Source organism: Pelophylax lessonae (genome assembly GCF_965119305.1).
Source record: "Pelophylax lessonae genome assembly, chromosome: 2".
Taxonomy (NCBI): domain Eukaryota; kingdom Metazoa; phylum Chordata; class Amphibia; order Anura; family Ranidae; genus Pelophylax; species Pelophylax lessonae.
Genome location: NC_138769.1, coordinates 540,028,193 through 540,053,374, shown reverse-complemented (window position 1 = coordinate 540,053,374; position 25,182 = coordinate 540,028,193). Strand labels below are relative to the sequence as shown.

At 40.4% G+C, this 25,182-nt stretch overlaps 1 protein-coding gene across 1 annotated transcript in view; it reads left to right on the top strand.

Moving 5' to 3' along the window:
* The window catches only part of VWA8 (von Willebrand factor A domain containing 8), a 668,510-nt gene that overhangs the window by 90,393 nt on the left and 552,935 nt on the right, over positions 1–25,182 (top strand). The window contains exon 6 of the mRNA XM_082247613.1: positions 4,198–4,365. Within this exon, the coding sequence (XP_082103739.1) occupies positions 4,198–4,365 (168 nt within the window). The remainder of the gene's footprint in view (positions 1–4,197; positions 4,366–25,182) is intronic.

Genomic DNA, 25,182 nt, shown 5'->3' with positions numbered 1-25,182 from the left:
ACCCTCTTATAACTGGGGATGTAGCTGTGTTCAGAATTAGACCTGTCCATTTTTTTGGCGGATCTGAACGGTCCCCCCATGCATCCCTATGGGGCATTGGATATCAGCGGAGACATGTCCGCTGACATCCTTTCCGATCCGTCAAATCTGGACGGATGGAAACCCTATTTCCATCTGTCTAGCGGATGGGATCGGATGAGAACGGACCGACGGTCCGTTCCCATCCGATTTCCCCATAGAGATGCATGGGGAACTGACAGCTGTGTCTCCGCACACAGCGCAGAGAACAGCTGTGTCATCCTCCTGCTCAGTGAGAGATCGGCGAATTGATCCCCCGCTGAGATAAACAGAGTCCATCCGATGGACGGGCTGTGTGAAAGAGCCCTTAAGCAATCACATTCAAACTCATGTTAAATAGGAGTTAGTACACACCTGCCGTCATTTTAAGTGCCTCTAATTAACCCCAAATAAATTTCAGCTTTTCTAGTCGGTCTTTTCTGATATTTTCTTAGTCGCATCCTACAGCAAAAGCCATGGTCTGCAGAGAGCTTCCAAGGCATCAGGGGGATCTCAATGTTAAAAGATATCAGTCAGGAGAAGGGTACAAAAGAACTTCCAAGGCATTAGATACACCATGGAACACAGGGAAGACAGTCATCAAGTAGAGAAAATATGGTACAACAGTGACATTACCAAGAACTGGATGTCCCTCTAAAATTGATGAAAAGACAAAGACGAAAACTGGTCAAGGAGGCTGCCATGAGGCCTATAGCAAAATTAAAGGAGCTGCAGGAATATCTGGAAAGTACTGGCTGTGTGGTACATGTAACAACAATCTCCTGAATTCATCATATGTCTGGGCTATGGGGTAGAGTGGCAAGACAGAAGGCTTTTCTTACCAAGAAAAACATCCAAGCCTGGCTAAATTTTGCAAAAACACATCTGAAGTCTCCCAAAAGCATGTGGGAAAATGAGTTATGGTCTGATGAATCCATGGTTGAACTTTTTGGCCAAAATTCCAAAAGATATGTTTTGCGCAAAAACAACGCTGCACATCACCAAAAGAACACCATACCCACAGTGAAGCATTTTGGTGGCAGCATCCTGCTTTGGGGCAGTTTTTCATCAGCTAGAACAGGGGCCTTAGTTAAGGTAGAGGGAATTATGAACAGTTCCAAATAAAAGTCAATATTGGCACAAAACTTTCAGGCTTCTGCTAGAAAGATAGAAATCTTTCAGCATGATAACGACCAAAAGCGTACATCCAAATCAACAAAGGGATGGCTTCACCAGAAGAAGATTAAAGTTTTGCAATGTCCCAGCCAGAGCCCAGACCTGAATCCGATTGAAAATCTGTGGGGTGATCTGAAGAGGGTTGTGCACAGGACATGCCCTCGCAATCTCACAGATTTTGAGTGTTTTGCAAAGAAGAGTGGGCAAATATTGCCAAGTCAAGATGTGCCATGCTGATAGACTCATACCAAAAAAGACTGAGTACTGTAATAAAATCAAAAGGTGCTTCAACAAAGTATTCGTTTAAGGGTGTGCACATTTATGTAACCATATTATTTTATTTTTTTTATTTTTACTTCCCTCTTCCTCAAATATTTCAGTTTATAGGTCACACAAAATGTGTAAAAAGTTCTGAAATTATTTATCTTTGTCTCATGTTTTTCCCCACAGAAACCTGACATTTTAACAGGTGTGTGTAGACATTTTATATCCACTGTGTGTGTGTTTAAATATATTTATATACCAAAAGTATTGTGATGTCTGCCTTTTATACGCCCATGAACTTTGATGGCATCCCAGTCTTAGTCCTTAGGGTTCTATATTGGGTTGGCCAACCCTTTGCAGCTATAACAGCTTTAACTTTTCTGGGAAGGCTGTCCACAAGGTTTAGGGGTGTGTCTATGGGAATATTTGACCATTCTTCCAGAAGCGTGTTTTTGTGTGGTAAGGCACTAATGTGGATGAGAAGACCTGGTAGGCAGTCTCCTCTCTAATTTATCCCAAAGGTGTTCTATCGGGTTGAGGTCGGGACTGTATGCAGGCCAGTCAAGTTCCTCCACCCTAAACTCGCTCATCCATGTCTTTTTGGAGCTTGTTTTGTGCACTGGTCCAAATCATGTGGTGGAGGGGGGATTATGGTGTGGGTTTTTTTTTTTTTTAGGGGTTGGATTTGGCCCCTTAGTTCCAGTGAAGGGAACTCTTAAGGCATCGGCATACCAAGACATTTTTGACAATTTCATGCTCCAAACTTTGTGAGAACAATTTAGGGATGGCCCCTTGCTGTTCCAACATGAGTGCACACCAGTGCACAAAGCAAACCAGTCCATAAAGACAAGAATAAGCAAGTTTGGGGTGGAGGAATTTTACTGGCCTGCACAGAGTACAGGGATATCCTGGACAAAAACCTTCTCCAAAATGCTCTGGACCTCAGACTGGGCCGAAGGTTTACCTTCCAACAAGACAATGACCCTAAGCACACAGCTAAAATAATGGAGTGGCTTCACAACAACTCCGTGACTGTTCTTGAATGGCCCAGCCAGAGCCCTGACTTAAACCCAATTGAGCATCTCTGGAGAGACCTAAAAATGGCTGTCCACCAACGTTTACCATCCAACCTGACAGAACTGGAGAGGATCTGCAAGGAGGAATGGCAGAGGATCCCCAAATCCAGGTGTGAAAGACTTGTTGCATCTTTCCCAAAAAGACTCCTGGCTGTATTAGATCAAAAGGGGGCTTCTACTAAATACTGAGCAAAGGGTCTGAATACTTAGGACCATGTGATATTTCAGTTTTTCTTTTTTAATAAATCTGCAACAATGTCAACAATTCTGTGTTTTTCTGTCAGTATGGGGGGCTATGTGTACATTCATGAGGAAGAAGAATGAACCTAAATGATTTTAGCAAATGGCTGCAATATAACAAAGAGTGAAAAATTTAAGGGGGTCTGAATACTTTCCGTACCCACTGTATGCAAATATATGAAAATTCACTTTCTATGCATTTTCAACTTGTGGTTGACCAAATGGCAGCTTGTCATTTTCTGATTACAAGCATCTCTGGAGATCTGCAACATGCTCAGCCACAGTTCACCTGCCATGCTATGCATCATGTGGTCAGCCACCATCAACTGGAAACAGAAGTGTAAAATCAGCCATGCTTCCTCAACTCGAGACACAGAAAACCAGGAAGTACATTTGCTCATGATGTCGCTACAGTAAAATCATCCTCATTGGTTGAAACCAAGACTGCACAGTGCATGTAAAAGGCATGTAAAAGTTGCTTAAAAATGCAAAAATTAGCATTTAAAAAATGCAAGTGAAAATGCATGACAGGATAAATGGATAGATGCGAATAGGGCCTAAAACCTCTGTGCTCCTGCTTGTCACCTGTATTGAAATATATTAAGCTTAATCAGGGGTTTGTAATTGGAAAAAGAGGTTTTTAATGTGATTAAAAACAAATTGCAAATTTCTAGTTACTTATTAAAGTGGAAGTATAGTAAAATACCATCTAAGTCCTAAACCTACCCCTACCCCCATTCCAAGCTTATTCTTACTACCCTGTAAAGGAATGATGTCTATACTTACCAATGCTGAGGGTGAACGGGTTCGGTTACATGATGTCTCCAGTGGCCAACTTCAGTGAAGAGAAGAGATCACCGACAACGGTCGCAGAGCTTGAGCAATGACATCACCTGTAGGCTTTCTGTGGGACATCTGTTGTCGGCTCTACACTGACACTGGCGCTGGGACCCAATCATGTGACCGGACTGAAGCTACCTCAGATTAGGTAAGAATACAGATCTTTCCTTTACAGGGTAGATAATATAGGCTTACAATGGGGGTTGGAGTAAGTTCAGATACTGTATATATCTGTGTATGCGTGTGAAGTAAGTTCAGGCTTAGTTAGTATTTTACTGACTCCTTTTAATTATATGGAAGACTATAAACTACAGTTGTTTTGCTTTGTGACAGGTTCTGTTTAGGTCCCTGCAGTTTTTGGTAACTTTACTGACACCTGTGGTAGATTCAAGTAGTTCTTAATAGCCCCACTTTTACAAGATTTTATTTACATATTTAAACAGCTATGCCATTCTTTTCATTTGACATGTGACCATGGTAAAAATACCCCGATTTTCACTTGGTTGTTGCCTAATTGTTCTTTATGTTCTGTTTTGCTTTTAAGTGTGCGGTGCGCGCAGCCACAAAGGGAAGAATCTTGGTTCTGGAGGGATTAGAAAAAGCGGAACGGAATGTCCTGCCAGTCCTGAACAATTTGCTGGAGAACCGAGAGATGCAGCTCGAAGATGGCAGGTTTCTTATGTCTGCAGAACGTTATGACAAACTTCTTCAGGTAAGCCTAAATATACAGTGAAAGTATTCACAGCGCATCACTTTTTCCACAGTTTGTCATTTTACAGCCTTATTCCTAAACAGATTACATTCATCATTTTTCTCAACATTCTTCAAACAATACCCCATAATGGCATTGTGAAAGAAGTTTATTTGAACTCTTTGCAAATGTATTAAAAATAAAAATGAAACAAATCACATGTACATAAGTATTCACAGTGTTTGCCATGACACTCAAAATTTAGCTCAGGTGCATCCTAATTCCACTTATCATCTTTGAGATGTTTCTACAACTTTATTGGAGTCCCCCTGTGGTAATCTCAGTTGATTGGACATGATTTGGAAAGACACACACCTGTCTATATAAGGTCCCACAGTTAAGAGGGCTTTTCAGAGCACAAAACCAAGCCACAAAGGAATTGTCTGTAGTCCAAGGAATTGTCTATAGACCTCCGAGACAGGATTGGATGGAGGCACAGATCTGGGAAAGGGTACAAAAAAATTTGCACAGTGGCCTCCATCACCCATAAATGGGAAAAGTTTAGAACCACCAGGACTCTTGCTAGAGTGAGCCGCCCTGCCAAACTAAGTGTTTGGGATAGAAGGGCCTTAGTCACGGAGATGACCAACAACCCAATGGTCACTCTGACAGACCTCCAGCGTTTCTCTATGGAGAGAAGAGAACCTTCCAGAAGAACAACCATCTCTGTAGCACTCCCCCAATCAGGCCTGTATAGTAGAGTGGCCAGACGGAAGCCACTCAGCAAAACAGTTCATGTATTTTAATCACAGCTAAACAAAAAGACAGCTTACTATAGCCAAAGTAAATAATCTGTCTGAATCCTGATATTGGTAATTAAACGACAGGCTCACTGCTAGTCTATGGTATCATACAGGGGTTAGGCTCCTCCAAAGTTAGGGTGGGAGGCAGGCCACGCGGGGGGGGGGGGGGGTATAGTCAGGAATTCCCGAGTCCTTTAATATAAATTTTGTAATCCAGAGAGTCCTAAAAGTCAGTCCTCGCCAGCTAAACTTAAAAAGATTGTAAAGGCAGAAGGTTTTTTTTTATCTTAATGCATTCTATGCATTAAGATGAAAAAAACCTTCTGTGTGCAGCAGCCCCCCTCAGCCCCCCTAATAATACTTACCTTAGCCCCATCTTTATCCAGCTATTTTGAAGGAGTTTCTCAGCTGCCCAGGACTCCCCTCCTCTTTGGCTGAGACAGCAGCGTGGCGCGATTGGCTCCTGCTGCTGTCTGTCAGTCAGTTACCCAAACAAGAGAGAGAGGGGGCAGAGCCGGGTCGCGGCTCCATGTCTGAATGGACACAGGGAGCTGTGACTCAGCTCAGGTGCCCCCATAGCAAGCTGCTTGCTGTGGTGGCACTCCACAGGAGGTAGGGGCCAGGACATCCAGCCAGGGAACCAAGAAAAGGAGGATCCAGGCCACTGTGTGCAAAACTAACTGCACAGAGCAGGTAAATATAACATTTGTTATTTAAAAAAAAACGAAAACGAAACTTTACCATTTTTTTAACCCGGGACACCTCACCCTGCATGGGTGAGAACCCCTGAGTACCACAAAAGTCTCTGCAACTGTCACCCTTAAAGGGACCACAACTCAAATATTGGGGGAATGTACCTGCCATGCAGGACACATTCCTGTTGCCCTGTACCATATACATGTGCATCTCCTAAAACTAGAATATAATCAGTAAGTTAATTTATTTCAGTAATTCAATTCAAAAAGTTAAACTCCTATATTTATGTAGATGCGTTACACACAGAGTTAAATATTTCAAGCATTTCTTTCTTTTAATTTTGATGAATATGGCTTACAGCTAGTGAAAACCCCAAATTCAGTATCTCAAAAAATTATAATATTACATAAGACAAATAAAAAAAAAAGGATTTTTAATACAGAAACGTTGGCTTACTAAAAAGTATGTAAAAAAATGGTGTAAAGAACACCGATGCAATTGCGCACAGGCGTGAGTGTGTATTTTAGTAAATCAAACTTGGTTATTAAACCGTGAGAAATATAAAAGGGTCAATGTGAATGAATAATTATATCAATACATACCGTATATACTCGAGTATAAGCCGACCCGAGTATAAGCCGAGGCCCCTACTTTTACCACAAAAAGATGGGAAAAATCATTGACTCGAGTATAAGCCTAGGGTGAGAATGCAGGGCGGCGGGCATGCTACAGGAGAATGCAGGGTGACTGGCATGGTGCAGGAGAATGCAGGGTACTGGCAAGGTACAGGAGAATGCAGGGTACTGGCATGGTACAGGAGAATGCAGGGTACTGGCATGGTACAGGAGAATGCAGGGTACTGGCATGGTGCAGGAGAATGCAGGGTACTGGCATGGTGCAGGAGAATGCAGGGTACTGGCATGGTGCAGGAGAATGCAGGGTACTGGCATGGTGCAGGAGAATGCAGGGTACTGGCATGGTACAGGAGAATGCGGGGTACTGGCATGGTACAAGAGGATCCGGGGTTGTGGGCATACTACAGGAGATGCAGTGCTGTGGGCATGGTACAGGTGGACCATGCCCGCAGCACTGCATCCCTTGTAGTGTGCCCGCAGCCCTGCATAATGGCAGGTAGTGAAGCTGTTTCACTTACCTGTTCCAGAGGCGCCTTCATTTTAAAAATGGCGCCGCCCGGCGCCGACACGTCATTGCGCACGCGCCGCCGCCCCTCGTATACTTTCGGCTATTCCCGGCTTCTCCCGAGTGGTGGCGGCGCGTGCGCGGTGAAATGTATGCAACGGGCGGCGCCATTTTTAAAGCTTAAGCCCGTCGGAGCGGCCAGGGACTTTTTTTTTTTTTCCTTGACTCGAGTATAAGCCGAGGGGGACGTTTTCAGCACAAAAAAATGTGCTGAAAAACTCGGCTTATACTCGAGTATATACGGTAATAAAATATATATTGAATCGATTAATACATATAAATTATAATATATATAAATATATATACAAATAGGAAATTATGAGATTATATAGTCATGCTGAGTGGCTCGTCCAAAAGCAACGTGGCTTGAAAATAGGTCCAAAGGTGATAAAGACCGTATAAAAAGTATGTCCGTGTACAGTAAAGTATGCATTCAATACTTGGTCAGGGCTCCTTTTGCATGAATTACTGAATCAATGCGGCGTGGCATGGAGGCGACCAACTTGTGGCACTGCTGAGGTGTTATTAAAGCCCAGGTTTCTTTGATAGTGGCTTTCAGCTCATCTGCATTGTTGGGTCTGGTGTCTCTCATCTTCCTCTTGACAATACCCCACAGATTCTCTATGGGGTTTTGGTCAGGTGAGATCACTGGGCTATCAAGCACAGTGATACCATGATCAATAAACCAGATATTGGTACTTTTGGCAATGTGGGCAGGTGCCAAGTCCTGCTGGAAAATGAAATCAGCATCTCTATAAAGCTGGTCAGCAGAGGGAAGGATGAAGTGCTCTAGAATTTGCTGGTAGAGGGCTGCGCTTTGCACTTTGGACTTGATAAAACACAATGGACCAACGCCAGCAGATGACATGGCTCCTCAAACATCACTGACTGTGGAAACTTCACACTGGACCTCATTTAACTCTGTCCCTCTCCACTCTTCCTCCAGACTCTGGGACCTTTATTTCCAAATGAATTGCAGAATTTTTTACAGTCCGTAATGACTTTATTTTTATTGGTCTTATGTAATATTCTAGTTTTCTGAGATACTGAATTTTGGGTTTTCACTAGCTGTAAGCTATAATAATCAAAATTAAAAGACAAACGCTTGAAATATATCACTTTGTGTGTAACGCATCTATATAAAATATAGTTTAACTTTTTGAATTGAATTACTAAAATTAACTTTGTGATGATATTCTAATACTATAAGATGCACCTGTGCGTGTGTGTATGTGTGTGTGTGTGTGTGTATGCATATATACACACACATGTATTAAAAGTATGCGTGCATGATTGAAATATATTCTATATCTTAATGCCACATATAAAAATTAAAAAGATAATACAATACCAAGTTTTAGATTTCATGTTCTTTGAAGTGCAAGCAAAAAGAGTTTACTAAATTAAGCTTTTGTCATGTGGTACATAGGTGTAATTTTATTATGTAAGGTAAATGGTTTTTCGAAACACACGCATTCATTTAATTACATTAAGGATTATTATCTGCTACCTTATGCAAACCATTTGTCTTAATTTAAGTCATCCATTTGTTAAAAAATACTTTTAATTATCACTGGTAATGTGAAAAGGGAATCCGCTTTAATGTCAGATTGAAGTTAAACTGATTAGTAGTGAACAGCTTTCTTTATCATTCTGGGTAATGTATTTTCTAAAAACTAAGATAATTATTGGAAAATCATCAGTTCATGATCATGGAACAATATTTTTTCCCTAATATATTTTAACAAAAGCCTTACTAGACTTCTCATGGGATAGAATGTTCAGGCCAGAATAGTAGGAAAACCAGGAAATGGAGAAATGGGAAAATTTGCTGTTTCTATTTGTCCTGCTGATTATTGGCACTAAGACGAATAATGGCGTGTTCATACCAGATGCTTTGGGTTTAGGTTGCAGCTATTTTCAGCGTAGCCCAAATGCATAGACAAGGCAAAATGCTGACTGGTGCCAGTTCACAGCACAGCATTGCTGTGGTGTGTGCTGAAACGGTACCTTTTTTTTCAGATCATTGGGCTGTGATGCAAACAACAGTGACCTATATTGAAATGTCAGTTGCTGGTGTAAACGAGCCCTTAAACTGAGAGAAGTTCTTCAGTAGGAACCTGAACAGAAATAGAGTAATGGAACATTTATTATTTTACTGCACGGTTAAACAACAACCTATCTGAATTGAGGATAATATGACTTCCATGGACCATCATGTCTTTTCATTAGTACTCACCCTTTGCTGCCAAATTCTTGGCTCTCTCCTCCAGTTCATAAATAGTGCTTGATTAGTAGTGTCCAATGGGATGAAAACTGGGTATCCCTGCCTCATCTGAAATCCTTTACCTCTCCCACATCTTCTCTTCCTTTTCCTTCTATCTAATTATGCTCCAGTTCTATTCTGTATAATGATATAAGTCGCTGATCGCCGCCAATACTGGTATATAACATAAATAAATGAAAATTCCATTATATATCCCATAGTTTGTAGACACTATATCTTTTGTGTGCTTATTGGGATTTTTTTTTTTTTAGCCAAAAATATGTAGCAGAATACATATTGGTCTTAATTATTGAAGAAATGTGATTTCTTTTTTATTTTTATTGGATATGTTTTATAACAGAAAGTAAAAAATATTGTTTGTTTTTCAAAATTGTCGGTCTTTTTTTGTTGATAGCGCAGAAAATAAAAAACCCAGTGATGATCAAATACCACCAAAAGAAAGCTCTATTTGTGGGAAATAAATTATATAAATTTCATTAGGGTACAAAGGGTTAAATCTTCCGGCGGTTAAGTGGTTATATTTTTGAGTGGATTACCATTTTGAGACAAAAGTTGTGCTTTAAAATAACAATAATTTTGGAAAAATAATGTGACTGTGCAACATTTTTAATTTTTGTTTTTAGAGTGCACAGTCATGGTATTTCCATTTTACAGGGCAAAACAGGTTCACTGTAGTGTAAATCTGCACAGACGCATATACCTATCTTTGTTTTGCTCTTGTACGTTTCTGTTCAGCCGTCTGGAGTGAAAGTAATGCCCTGTGTAAGATACATGTCACAAAGTCGAAACTCACCTCCTCTAAATGGGTATCATTTGGAGTGACTCTTGTGCACATCCACACCTGGACATAACACTTAACGTGCTTAAAGCTTGTCCCTGGGGAAAACAGACATTTTCCCTTGCAATGGGTTGCTCGTCTAACTCTAGGGCGATGGACATAGCAGTTTTACTTACTGCTGAATCCCTGCTCCCCTATCAGCTGGTGCGCCCCTATGCTCCAGCTTGTGGACTGCCCCTCGGTGTCCACACGTCCAGTGCAGGGCAATGGGCCCTACCTTATACTTGATGACATAAGACCTGCAATTGCTATGGAGAGAAGCTGCAGGCACCAGTCTCACAGCCTGAAGGGAGCTTGCAGGAGCAGGGATAAGTAAGAAAAAGTGCTTATCTAAATCGTGCAGTACAACACACAGGGAAAGTATGGGCTGAGCGTCTTTCCTAGAAGCCTACCCCACTTTGTAAATCCTGAGTTGTGTGTTAGGTGATTCACCTCTTCTCCTTGAAGGAAAAGTCAAGGTTAGCTTAGCGAGTTATTTTTGATTTCTCTTAATTTTTCCATCTTTGGTTTCTTCAACCAACTGCCTTCTGATGCCAAAAATAGAAGCAGTGCATCTGGATCAGCAGAATCACAGTAAAGCTTGGAAGTTGTCCCTGGACCCCATGATGTAGGGGCAGGCCTCTAATGTTGCTTTAGGCACTGGATCCTGCATAGGTGCTCACCTTGGTAACAAGTGCAATGTGTGTAGTCAGCTACAGCATGCTATACAAGTCCATGATAATGGTCCATCCCTATGGAACCCAGTCCCTGATGACCCCTTATGTCGACTGAGATGGGAAAAGCCTTGACGTTATAAATGTAAGCACATAAGACAGGGTCACCCTGTATGCTTTTGGCCATAACTGTAAAAGCCTGGGGCCATATTTTAATTGTGTTCACTACAGTGTAAACTTTTCAAATATTGTGCTAAAACTAAATTACTCCGAGCTTAGTAGATGACCAGGTGTTAAATCACTCCACAGTTTCCACATTTTATCACCACTTCCGACTAGAGCCCTTATATGGTATTCAGGCACTTCCCCACGTTACAGGGCAGTCTACACCTGGGTTGCTGCATTCTCCTTGTGGACACGCTTACCCTACTTTCTGCACCCTACTGCATGATTACCCAATTAAGAAATAGCCTCCAACGTAGCTCACATGGAGGTAGTGACAAGTGCTGTGAACAAGCTCTCCCAGGCCCGCACTCACCAGATACACAAACCCCCACAGGGGTTGTAGGCATCAATGATTTTGGGGACGGTTCTTGTATATATACCCAATATTGTACCACAATGCCGGCAGATGGCAGGTATGGATCTCGTATGTCCCGGATATACCAGAATAAAAAAATCTCCATAGTGTAGTAACGTTTAAAAAGCAAGGCTTCTCCTGATGATGTCACATCGAAGAAACGCGTAGAACATCGCCACGTCACTTCCGCTAAATTCCGGTCTTTTGAACGCACAGCGTTCCTGAAGTGTTCATTGTATTTCGAGAAGACTCGGCTGTATCGATTCTTTCTTATCACCATTTGTGAGTACGATATTTTTATTAATAAACTTGCTTTTTAAACGTTCCTACACTATGGAGATTTTTTTATTCTCATATATCTGGGACATATAAGATGAGAATTAGTATAGAGTATTGTTGCTGAGCATGTCCATCCCTTTATGACTACAGTGCACCCATATTTTGATGACTTGGTGAAACCTGCACCATTTCAGTTTTCTTGTCGGTGTATGGGACTTTATTCACCAATTTATTATTCACTTTTATATGATTTGTGGATGCACTTTGTATTCAGTTATTTGATTATGTTGTTTATGGACTCACATTATATTCATGTTTATATTTAGTGCACTATAGGTGAGCGCAGCATTGTACACTTCAGGTGTAGTTTTATTTCACTTATACATTTTCACGGTTTTGTTGCAGCCCCCTTTTTTTTGGGGTTATAAACCAACATATAATTGTGTCACTTATGCACCTTTTATATATTGCACTATAAAGATTTAATTTAATACACATTTTTGAGTATTGCTCACTTTTTTCCATTTGCGCAGGTAAGATTGGAGATTAACGCCAATTTTTTATAACATGAATATAATCTCTTTATGCTTAACATGTTAATTCATTATTTACGCAAATATCATCTACCGAAGACATATACATATTTCTCAATTTCTTAAATCGAAAGGATATAGGCCAAAGACATCTACTGTCTTTCGACAGTGGTGACATATAGATAAATACTCAATAAAATGGCATATCACACATAGTATTTACACAATAGGGGGCCATAGAGAGTGGACAAAGGTAGGAAAGAAGAAGGAGGGAGAACAAAGAATCAAAAAGCTAAATGTAAGGAGTGAATCTACAGGTGAGCCAAAGGGGGGGCATTGGAGAAAAGGCTAAACCTCAGGTGTAAAAACACCAGAGGGAGCCCACCAAGTGGAAAGGAGAGGAGAAGTTGACAAAATGACATCCAAGACCCCAGGTGAAGCGCCGGAGGGTAAGGTGATAACACAGGATAGTCCACTCATTAGAAAGTAACTAGATATAACTTACCCTCAACTACTGGCCAAAATGGACTCGAACGTATTTATCAGATGTTATGTGTTTATATAGGTTAATATCAGACAAACCGAACAGCCACAGATCCTATATAGTTTTAAAGAAAGGAAAAATAATAATAAATGAAGGGGAAAAGCAGAGTTATAAAGTCCCATAGGGAATATATATATTGTTGGTTATATATCTCCAGAGTGAGAAAAAGAAGAACCAAAAAAAAAAAAGGGGTAAAAATAAAATTTATTTTGGATATCATATTATCCTTGGTGGGAAACCTATGGGTGCAACTGTAAGTAGTTTTAATATACACTGAACAAAATTATAAACGCAACACTTCTTTTTTTTTTTTTTTGTCCCCATTTTTAATGAACTCAAAGATTTAAGTCTTTCTATGTACACAAAAGACTTTCTCTCAATTATTGTTCACAAATCTGTGTTAGTGAGCACTTCTCCTTTGCTCAGATAATCCATCCACCTCCCAGCTGTGGCATATCAAGATGCTGATTAGACAGCATGATTTTTGCACAGGTGTGCCTTAGGCTAGCCACAATAAAGGCCACTCTAAAATGTGCAGTTTTACTGTATTGGGGGGGTCCGAAAACCAGTTAGTATCTGGTTTGACCACCATTTGCCTCACGCAGTGCAACACATCTCCTTTTAATAGAGTTGATCAGCTTGTTGATTGTAGCCTGTGGAATGTTGGTCCAGTCCTCTTTAATGGCTGTGAGAAGTTGCTGGATATTGGCAGGACCTGGAACACAATATTGTATACGCCGACTGAAAGCAACCCAAAATGCTCAATGGGTGACATGGACAGGGAGTATGCTGTCCATGCAAGAACTGGGATGTTTTCAGCTTCCAGGAATTGTGTACAGATCCTTGCAATTTGGGGCCATGCATTATCATGCTGCAACATGAGGTGATGTTCGTGGATAAATGGCACAACAAAGGGCCTAAGGATCTCGTCATGTTATCTCTGTGCATTCAAAAAGCCATCAATAAAATGCACCTGCGTTTGTTGTCCATAACATACGCCTGCCCATACCATAACCCCACCGCCATGGGCCACTCGATCCACAACGCTGACATCAGCAAACCGCTCCCCCACACGACGCCATACATGCTGTCTGCCATCTGCCTTGTACAGTGAAAACCGGGATTCATCCGTGAAGAGATCACCTCTCCAAAGTGCCAGACGCCATCGAATGTGAGCATTTGCCCACTCAAGTCGGATATGACGACCAACTGCAGTCAGGTTGAGACCCCGATGAGGACGATGAGCATGCAGCTGAGACGGTTTCTGACAGTTTGTGCAGAAATTCTTTGGTTATACAAACCGATTGTTGCAGCAGGTGTCCGGGCTTCTGGTCTCAGATGATCTTGCAGGGGAAGATGCTGGATGTGGAGGTCCTGGGCTGGTGTGGTTACACTTGGTCTGTGGTTGTGAGGCTGGTTGGATGTTCTGCCACATTCTCTGAAACGCCTTTGGAGATGGCTTATGGTAGAGAAATGAACATTCAGTTCACAGGCAACAGCTCTGGTGGAGATTCCTGTAGTCAACATGCCAATTGCATGCTCCCTCAAAACTTGGGACATCTGTGGCATTGTGCTGTGTCATAAAACTGCACATTTTAGAGTGGCCTTTTATTGTGGACAGCCTAAGGCACACCTGTGCAGTAGTCATGCTGTCTAATCAGCATCTTGATATGCCACACCTGTGAGGTGGATGGATTATCTGGGCAAAGGAGAAGTGCTCTCTAAGGCCCCTTTCACACAGGCGGACCGTTCAGATCCGCCTGTTCGTTTTTTTGGCGGATCTGAACGGTCCCCCAATGCATTCCTATGGGGCATCGGATGTCAGCGGAGACATGTCCGCTGACATCCGACCCGATCCGATCCGTCAAATCTGGACGGATGGAAACCCTATTTTCCATCCGTCCAGCGGATGGGATCGGATGAGAACGGACCGACGGTCCGTTCCCATCCCATTTTCCCCATAGAGATGCATGGGGAACTGACAGCTGTGTCTCCGCACACAGCGCGGAGACACAGCTGTCATGTTTCTGCTCAGCGGGGGATCGGCGGCTCGATCCCCCGCTGAGAAAAGCGGAGTCCGTTTGACGGACATAGTGTGTGAAAGGGGCCTTACACAGATTTAGACAGATTTGTGAGCAGTATTTGAGAGAAATAGGCCTTTTGTGTACATAGAAAAAGTCTTAGATCTTTGAGTTCAGCTCATTAAAACATGAAAAATGGGGACAAAAACAAAAGTATTGCATATATAGTTTTGTTCAGTGTATATTTTCTTCTCACATGGTTGCGGTAATATAGTTTCAAAAAATATTATTTCCAATATACGGTCATCTTCTTTGTATTCTATATGTTCTCTGATGTTTTCTTTGACATTTTTACTATCTTTATTTTTATTATTATTTGTATTATCATTCTCTGTCACATTCTTTGTGCTTTTTTATTGATCAGTTTGCATTATGCGGTTTATTATAATTTAGTTTTGTAATCCAGCTGGTCCTCAAAGTCTTTCCCCTGTGCTTCACGAAGCCCCAATGGCAGTGCCTTCCCCCCTCCCACTCCTGTGCCTTGGGTTTTGAAATAGCCAACATTAGGTTCATTCGTGCAGGCTTGGGAAAGAGGGCGGTCCCCTGGAATTGCATTGCTGACCACTCCACTCCCATGTGACATGGCGTTCCGTCTGTGAGGTGCATGGTATATTGTCATAGAAGCCTCCAGTTGACATCTCTCCTAGCACGTCTGACTCCATTGTTGTAGAGGCTTACTGTACAGCAGTGTTTTCTACATGAAGCCTCTGGTTATTGTGTTGCACCTTTCTCCTGCACCCTTAGCTGGACACAGGCAACTATTATGTGAGTGATAATATTTCTGTTAATACATTTTTACTTATAATGCAACCCTTACTGTTTTTTTTTTTTATTTTTTTTTTATACTTCTATCTTTATGCCCTGCTCCAAAGTATCCAAAGAAGATCTCTCTTCATTGCCTGGACATAGTCAGAACCACTGGTTTACTTCAAGGCTACAGCTTTGATCAGATCGATATATTCCCTATGTGTCCTGTCCTCAAGACCTTGCAAGGGACACCCTGCTTCCAAGTCCACCATTGGGAGAAGGATAAAAATTATGATCACTAGAGCCTACAAGGAAAGATCTCTCTGCACTTTTATGCACCCATTCCACCTGATCGGATGAGGTTCCAGTGGCATTTCAGGACCAGGCCTCGGAAGCCCAGCTTTGTAAGGCACCTTTTCCTCTGTTCATACTTTTTCAAAGTTCTACCAGGTGGATGTCCACTGTTATGCAGATTCAGCATTCGGCTGCAAGGTATTTGCAGTAGTACTCTGAAGTTGGTTCATTTTGACCTTTGTTGTTGTTGGGCTTGTTGGCACAGTTCTGTTTGTCTAGTTTTTGCCCACCCTTCTTTTTCTTTGCTTGGGTATGTCCCAAGTTGCCTGTGTCCTGTAGTGTACACTGAGGTCAGAGGAACTTTGACAAACATGTATATTCCATATCTCAGAGTACAGTACAAAACACAGGCCACCCTCATTTCCATTCCTTGGTATTCTCTGCATCTTTTGCTTCAGAACTGGGGGTTCATGAATTGGGGTAGGGTTATAGGTAAGGCGTGCAGTGGGTGTGTCCTTGAAAGCTCGCTAGTGTCCCATAACCTGAAAGTATGAGCCTAGAACCAGGGTCTGTGATTACTTTACCTGTGTCCTGTACTGGATTCCAAGATATGGAATTTACATGTAAGTCAAAACTCCTCTTTTTCTGGTATCCTAGACATAAATGAGCATTTAACTCTTGAAATGCAGGGTAGCCACATTTCAAGGGAGGATTTTTGTTTTCCTCAGAATTCAGCTTTACAGCTTCCTAAAGAATGGAAAATGTAAATATTTAAATATCCATAACCAGGACACGGTTGCACTTTATGTCACTACCTAACACATACAGTACTTTAATTTCTGTGCATTATTTGCAAATTTCTTTTGATTCCCTTAAAAATTTTAAAATCTAGATCTACTGAATTTAGGATGTGCATTTTGTTTTTTAGGCATTTTGGATGTAAAATTCAGTTCGCAAAGAATCACTTACCACAGAAACACATACTTTTTGGAAGCGTTAAAGGCTAGCAAGTTTAGTAAAACAAATTTATAAGAGTAGCATGAGAAGGAAAATGAATGTGTTGCTAATTGCTACTACACTGATTGTCTGTTACCGTGGAAACCAGACATGGCTACCAATATATGCCTGACGATTAAGATTTATAAAGCTTATTTTAATATTGTAAGTTATTAAATGACTATTAATGAAATCCTAATAGATCAACATAAGTGTACCATGCATGCAGTTAAAATTATTACATAATAGGAATGCCCAGACAGACAGTATGGCAACCAAGATCTTTAATCACAAGCAGAACTTTGGCAAACTTAGATGTATTGCACATTGTAATAGCACTATATAACAGACAAATTTTCTACAGAACCAATATATGTGCATGACAATTACATGTCATAACTGTCTTTTCTCGCATTTTATGGGCATCACCTGTAAACAGCCGAAATCAGTGTACAGGAATAAACTTTCACAAAACATACTGTATATCATGTATTGTATACAGATATCCAAATATAATTATTATAATTCGGTGTATTCCACTTGGTGAAAGAGATAACTTTGCATGAGGAAAAGCCATTATGTGGAACATCATTTATAATGCCTTGAAAAAGTATTTATACCCCTTGAAAGTTTCCACATTTTGTCATGTTACAACCAAAAACGTAAATTTATTTTATTGGGATTCTATGTGATAGAACAAAACAAAGTGGCACATAGTTTTTTTTTTTGTTTTTTTTTGTATATAAATTTTATTGTATTGTTCTATAAATTTTATTGTATTGTAAATGTTATGTAAAAGAAAACACTCTTACATAACATTTTTCCCATTTCTCTATATACTCCTCTACGTCCCCCAATCCCTCCTCTTCCTTGACTTTATATAAAATCCCTTATCTTCCCTTTCCTCCACCTATCCTTATTTCAGGCATCTAATTATTCAGAATATCTCTTTGTACCCTTAACCACTTGCCGACCACCCGCCGCATATATACTGTGGCAGGCTGGCTCAGCTGCGCAAATCGCTGTACCTGTATGGCGATCCTCGGGAGCGCGCCAGCTGACCTTTTCTCTGAAATGATCACAGAGTGCCTGTGATCCTTCTGTATAGGATCACAGGTCTCTATGATCATTTCACAAGTCACTCCCCCCACAGTTAGAAAACACTCACCTAGGCTCACAATTAACCCTTTGATCTTACCTAGGTTAACCCCTTCCCTGCCAGTGTCATTATTACAGTAACAGTGCATATCTTTAGCACTGATTACTGTGGTAATGTCACTAGTCCCCCCAAAAGTGTAAAAAATGTCAGGGGTCCGATCTGTCCGCCGCAATGTCACAGTCCCACTAAAAAATGCAGATCGCTGCCATTACTAGTAAAAATAAGAGGTCAAAATTACATAAATCTTTCCCTTAGTTTGTAGGGACGAAAACCTATGTGCAAAACAATCAAAATACGCTTATTGCGATTTTTACAAATTGGAAAGCATGAAAAAAATGGATTACAATTTTTTTGGGGAATATTATATAGCAGAAAGTAAAAAATAGTGTTTTTTTTTTTTTAGAATTGTCGCATTTTTTTTGTTTATAGCGCAAAAAATAAAAATTGCACAGTTGATCAAATACCACCAAAAGAAAGCTCTTTTTGTGGAAAAAAAGGATATCAATTTTGTTAGGTACAGCATCACACGACTGCGCAGTTGTCCATTAAAGTAACGCAGTGACAAATCGCAAAAAATTGCCTAGTCTTTAAGGGGGAAAATCCTTACGATCCAGAACTGGTTAAACTCTATCCAACTTTTGCTGATGTTTGCACATTTTTCTATATTGTTTTCTCCCAAGTGTTACAGTTCTTCCATATTATACCGTAAATACTTTCTGTTTCTTTTAACCTAGTCTCTTAACATTGGACTCTATGGTACCTGCCATCATTTTGGGATTAGGTATTTTGCTACATTTATTAAATGAAGTGTCATTGTCTTTTTATATTGCTTTAATGTAAGTTTGGTGTTGTGAAATAAATATGTTTCAGGGTTTTTAGGCATATTCACTCCTGTTATTTCTTGAATCAGTTGTATAACTTCCTGACAGAATTTCTGTATTTTTAGACAGTCCCACCATATATGTGTCATTGTTCCACTTATCCCGCAATCTCTCCTACAGAGCAGTGATTTTTTCGGTTGGTATTTATGGGCTTTTAGTAGGTGTTATATACCATCTCAACAAGAACCTATAGTTCATTTATCTCTTATTTGCATGTATTGCAAAACCATCTACGAATTTCAATATTTTCTCTTTTTCTTGCTCACTCCAATTTGCGTTAAGCTCCATCTCCCATTTTCCCTGGAAAGGCAGGGTTACTGGCTCCGCCGTTCTAGTAGGAATCTTATAAATCTGAGATGCACAGTGCTTCGGCGCAACCTGTAGGCTGAGCATTTTTTTGAATGGTACTAGGTTTTCATCTGATCTTATTGGATGGGGCAATGTCATTATAAAGTGTTTTAATTGGTGATATCCAGTGTTGGGGTAGTTACTCAAAAAATGTAACTAGTTACTTCTGTAAATTGTAACGAGATTACTTTACTAGTTACTGCATTTGAAAAGTAACTTCACTACTTATTACTTTACTGTCCTGTTTCTTAATTGACCGTGTAGAAGAAGATACATGACACTCTTTCTGCATAGAGTTTATTGTATAAACACAGGCTTTGGGAAACATGAGAACAAAACCTGAAAAAAACAGAATAAAACATAAAGTGCAACAAAAAGTCATAAACTTCCTCCCTCTCTATTCTTCGAAATAACGATTGTATCGCATGGCTTGGGTAACGCAGGAAAGCGTGTTCCTATAGCCTAGTAAAGTAGTGTAGTTACCTCCTATAGCCTAGTAAAGTAGTGTAGTTACCAATATTAGTATTGTAACTAGTTATGTTACTTCGTTACCAAAAAAAGTAATGTAGTTACTGTAATCCGTTACTTTGTAACTAGTTACCCCCAACACTGGTGATATCCTAATTCATCTATCAACATTAAATCTCTTTTGTGTTCCTGCATTGTGAATTTTTCCCCCTCATTCATAATATCCTTTAACTGTGCATTCTTGTCTTTTATTCATACTCCAAATAGTGTCTCATTCCCTGGTAAAAAATAATTTGCTCCTGAAAGCGGTATTAGTGGTGAATTGTAGTTCCATTTCCTTTGTATGTGCATAAAATCCCATACCTTAAATACATACGTTGTGAGTGTGCTTGCATCTTTGGAAAGGTGGCGGTGTTGTTTTGGTACCCAAATCACCTTCTTCAATAGTGTCTTACTTACCGTGTTTTCAATTTTAACCCAACTTTTTTCTTGCAAATTAAATATCCAATCAATAACTCTTGTTAATAAACCCGCATTATAATCTCTTTTAAAATCCAGGGCTGCAAAACCTCCTTGCGTTTTATCTTTACTTTGTGTTGCAAACTGTATTCTTGGTTTTCTATATTTCCATATGAATCCAAGTATCATTTTCTTTAATATGTTAAAATAGCTCTCTGGCACATACATCCGGAGCATTTGTAACTTATAAAGTACTTTTGCTAAAATTCCCATTTTAATCATATTTATACTTCCAACCCAGGAGAGTGGCCTTGTTTAACTTTTTCTTAATTCTTCTTTGATTTCACTTAATAATGGTATGCAGTTTATTTGAAACTACTCCTTCAATGTAGCTGTTATTTTTACCCCTAAATATTTCAGTTTTTCTGCCATTTAAATGGGAATTCTTCTTGTAAGCATTGCTCCTCTTTTTTTATCCATATTTATATTTAAAATTTCTGACTTTGAAGGGTTCATTTTAACAATATTTAACAAGTTTCATTATATTTGATAAAGTTCTTCTAGGGCTAGAGACTTTATGTTCTTACTCTCCTATTCTTACTCCTTTTATATCTATACAGTTGTAGCACCCTCCTAGGTAGGTGCTAGAGAGTGAGTATAGTTTTTGGCTCCTGGATCAGAGGAGCAGCAGGTACATTCTATATTTCTCTCTGCTTAACAGGGAGCAGGATCTGTGAGTTAGGTCTGCTCAATGTGCTCAGTGTGTGATTCATGTGGTCTGGGGGAGTGTCCCCACTGGTCCAATAGGGAGGCACTTTGGACAGTGGAAGAAACCTGGTCAATGAGTACACAGGCTTTTATAAAGCCCCAGTGATTGGCACAGACTGCAGTCTAGGTGCATTGTGAGGTGTAGTATAAAAGCGAAGGGCACATGTGCTCGGGGTCTTTGGCTGGAGTCCCAGAAGGAGGGTGGCGGCTGTCTCCTCTTCTGCAGCGGTTGGTGTATGGTCACAGGCAGTCGGCCTGGTGAGACAGAAGTGAGGAGCTTAACCCAGGTCCAGAAGAGCTGACTAGGAGAAGTTGAGACACTGTAGAACCTGAAAAGCAGTATCGTGAGTACAGGGGATCGTGTCTAAGGGCCTGATCAGGAAGAGGGCCACTCCGAAGTATAGTAGTCAGAGGACAGGTGTCAGCTGGTTGATAGAAAAGGGGTGCTAGGCGAGTAGTAAGATAAGTGCTTAAAGAACTTTACCTCAGATTCAACTAGTGGCAGTGTGAAGCTACGGCCTTGCCGTATTCTTAGATATAAGTCCTCAGCATTGTGAATAGTTCAAGTTTTGGAGTATCCCACTCATCCCTTTTCCCATCCCCATATAAAATAAAACAACAAAAACAACAATCCCTAGACTGTTCATTGATTGAGCCGGAAAGTTAAGTGTTAAGATTCTGCATGCAGTTTCTATCGGTAACCCAGGGGGACCTGAAAGGGGAAAAATTCAGCAGCCCTCAAGGGGGCAGTGCTGCACAGCTATTAATAGTTGCGAGCAAAGGTTCCAATGTCAGTGTGAACAGTAAGGGTAAGAGGGGAAACCCCTGTCTCGTTCAAAGCAAAGGCTTGAGACAGTGTCCCATGTATCTTAACTGCTGCCAATCCCTATCTCTTCCAGCATCGATAACATGAATCCCCAATCTACCCTGTCAAATGATTTTTTAGCATCTACTGATAGAAATAGAGCTGGGGGTCCGTCTTTATTTACTTTTTGTTAGAGTAACAATGTTCTCACTCCATTGTCTCTTCCTTCCCTCCCGGGGGGTGAACACAACTTGATCCAAATGTATCCATTGTGGTATTAATCCCTTCAATTTAGTGGCTAGTATTTTAGCATATAGTTTTGTATCAACATTTATTAATGGTATTGGTCCATAACTAGAACATTGCGTGATATCCTTATCATCCTTTGGTATCACTGTAATGTAAGCCAACAGTGATTCCTTTCTCATTTCACTTCCTTCCTCTAAAGAATTCCAGTACAAATATAGTTTTGGAACTAATAGTTCTTTAACTTTTCTTCCTAAGTTATAGGTCTTTCTAATTCTAGTATTTTTTCTTCCCTTAATTTGGGTAATTTGGCTTCTTTTAAAAAAGCTTGTATCTTTTCCTTTCTTTCTAGTTCCTTTTTTTTTTTGTTTCTCGGGTAATCTTACAGCATATAATGGAGTATAAAACATTTGCAATATTCCTGCAATATCTGTTGTCGAATGTACTAATTCTCCTGAACTGTTTTTAACTCTTTCTATAAAGCTCTCGACTTTTTTTTCTTTTATATATTTGCCAGGAATTTCTCTGTTTATTTCCCTATTGATATATTTTTTTACTTACTTTGTTAAAACTTCGCCTTGTTTCCTGCTCCGTGTATTTAATTCATCTCTTATTAGCGCTAACAGATGTTGTGTATTTCTTTTTTATGCCTTTGTTCTAACTCCTACAATTCCTTTAATAATTTGTTTATTTTATTCACTCTTAATTTCTTTTTTTTGAGTCCCTATTGATATTAGACTACCCCTGATATAGGCCTTATGGCCTTCTGATATCGTAGCTTGTGATACCCCCTGTGTCTTATTTAACATTAAATATTGTTCTATTTCTTTCTTCATTTTTTATTCAATCTCCCAGTTTTGTATCAATGACTCAATTAATCTCCAGTTATTTACCTTATTCCGTACCTCTGCTAACTTAATTTCCACTGTTACGGGTGCATGGTCAGACATTGGTATTACTTCAGTAGATGTTTTACCCATTGCATCCAGTGATCTATGTTCTACTAGTATATAGTCCGCTCTTGAATATGTCCTGTGCATGGAAAAGTAACATGTATAATCCCTCACTCTGTGTGTTGGATTCTCCAAACATTTATCAATAGATGTTGGCACAACATTTTTCTAATGCACATCACTCCTCTGGGCATGAGACGATACATCCAGCTGTGGGTCCATAGAGAAATTAAAGTCTCCTGCCACTATCACTTTACATGTTTTAAATTCACCAAGTTTTCCCAGGGTCTGCCTTAAGTAATACATTGGGTTTTTATTAGGGCAGTATATGTTTGCCAGCGTACATTCCAAACCATATAATTCTCCTTTCAGAAATAGATCCCTGCCCTCCAGGTCTATCCTCCTGTCTCTTACCGTAAACCTTATATTTTTTGCAAATCCTATTGCCACCCCCTTGGCTCTTCTCGTTGTTGAATCCCTATAGTACCATACTGGGTATTTATTTGAGTATAATTTAACCTAGGGCTTGACAAATTTGCCTGAAATCTAGGAGCCAGCTAAAAAAGTTAGGAGCCAGTTTTTTTTTATAAACTAACAAGCAAGCTTTATTTAAAAAAAAAAAACTGATAGTAAATTTACACATAAATACGACTAGAACCCCGCTCTCCTTTATAGGGCAATCGGATGGAAACAGACCGTCTGTCTGTTTCCATCCCATGCCATCTGATCCGATCCACGGGATGGATAGAAAATAGAACCACCATCCGTCTGTTTTTGGCGGACAGGATCAGATGGCGGCAGATTACCGCTCCATAGAGGAGACTGAAGGGTCTGATCAGGTCTGCCTGAGAAAATGACAGGCGGACCTGATCAGACAGCCTGTGTGAAAGGGGCCTTCGGCTGTGTGGCTGTAGCATGGCAGGGAGATGATAAAAAAAAAATATATATATACAGTGCCTTGCGAAAGTATTCGGCCCCCTTGAACTTTTTGACCTTTTGCCACATTTCAGGCTTCAAACATAAAGATTTAAAACTGTAATTTTTTGTGAAGAATCAACAACAAGTGGGACACAATCATGAAGTGGAACGAAGTTTATTGGATATTTCAAACTTTGTTAACAAATAAAAAACTGAAAAATTGGGCGTGCAAAATTATTCAGCCCCCTTAAGTTAATACTTTGTAGCGCCACCTTTTGCTGCGATTACAGCTGTAAGTCGCTTGGGGTATGTCAGTTTTGCACATCGAGAGACTGACATTTTTGCCCATTCCTCCTTGCAAAACAGCTCAAGCTCAGTGAGGTTTGATGGAGAGCGTTTGTGAACAGCAGTTTTCAGTTCTTTCCACAGATTGTCGATTGGATTCAGGTCTGGACTTTGACTTGGCCATTCTAACACCTTGATATGTTTATTTGTGAACCATTCCATTGTAGATTTTGCTTTATGTTTTGGATCATTGTCTTGTTGGAAGACAAATCTCCGTCCCAGTCTCAGGTCCTTTGCAGACTCCATCAGGTTTTCTTCCAGAATGGTCCTGTATTTGGCTCCATCCATCTTCCCATCAATTTTAACCATCTTCCCTGTCCCTGCTGAAGAAAAGCAGGCCCAAACCATGATGCTGCCACCACCATGTTTGACAGTGGGGATGGTGTGTTCAGGGTGATGAGCTGTGTTGCTTTTACGCCAAACATAACGTTTTGCATTGTTGCCAAAAAGTTGGATTTTGGTTTCATCTGACCAGAGCACCTTCTTCCACATGTTTGGTGTGTCTCCCAGGTGGCTTGTGGCAAACTTTAAACGACACTTTTTATGGATACCTTTTAAGAAATGGCTTTCTTCTTGCCACTCTTCCATAAAGGCCAGATTTGTGCAGTATACGACTGATTGTTGTCCTATGGACAGAGTCTCCCACCTCAGCTGTAGATCTCTGCAGTTCATCCAGAGTGATCATGGGCCTCTTGGCTGCATCTCTGATCAGTCTTCTCCTTGTATGAGCTGAAAGTTTAGAGGTCTTCGTAGATTTGTAGTGGTCTGATACTCCTTCCATTTCAGTATTATCGCTTGCACAGTGCTCCTTGGGATGTTTAAAGCTTGGGAAATCTTTTTGTATCCAAATCCAGCTTTAAACTGCTCCACAACAGTATCTCGGACCTGCCTGGTGTGTTCCTTGTTCTTCATGATGCTCTCTGCTCTTTAAACGGACCTCTGAGACTATCACAGTGC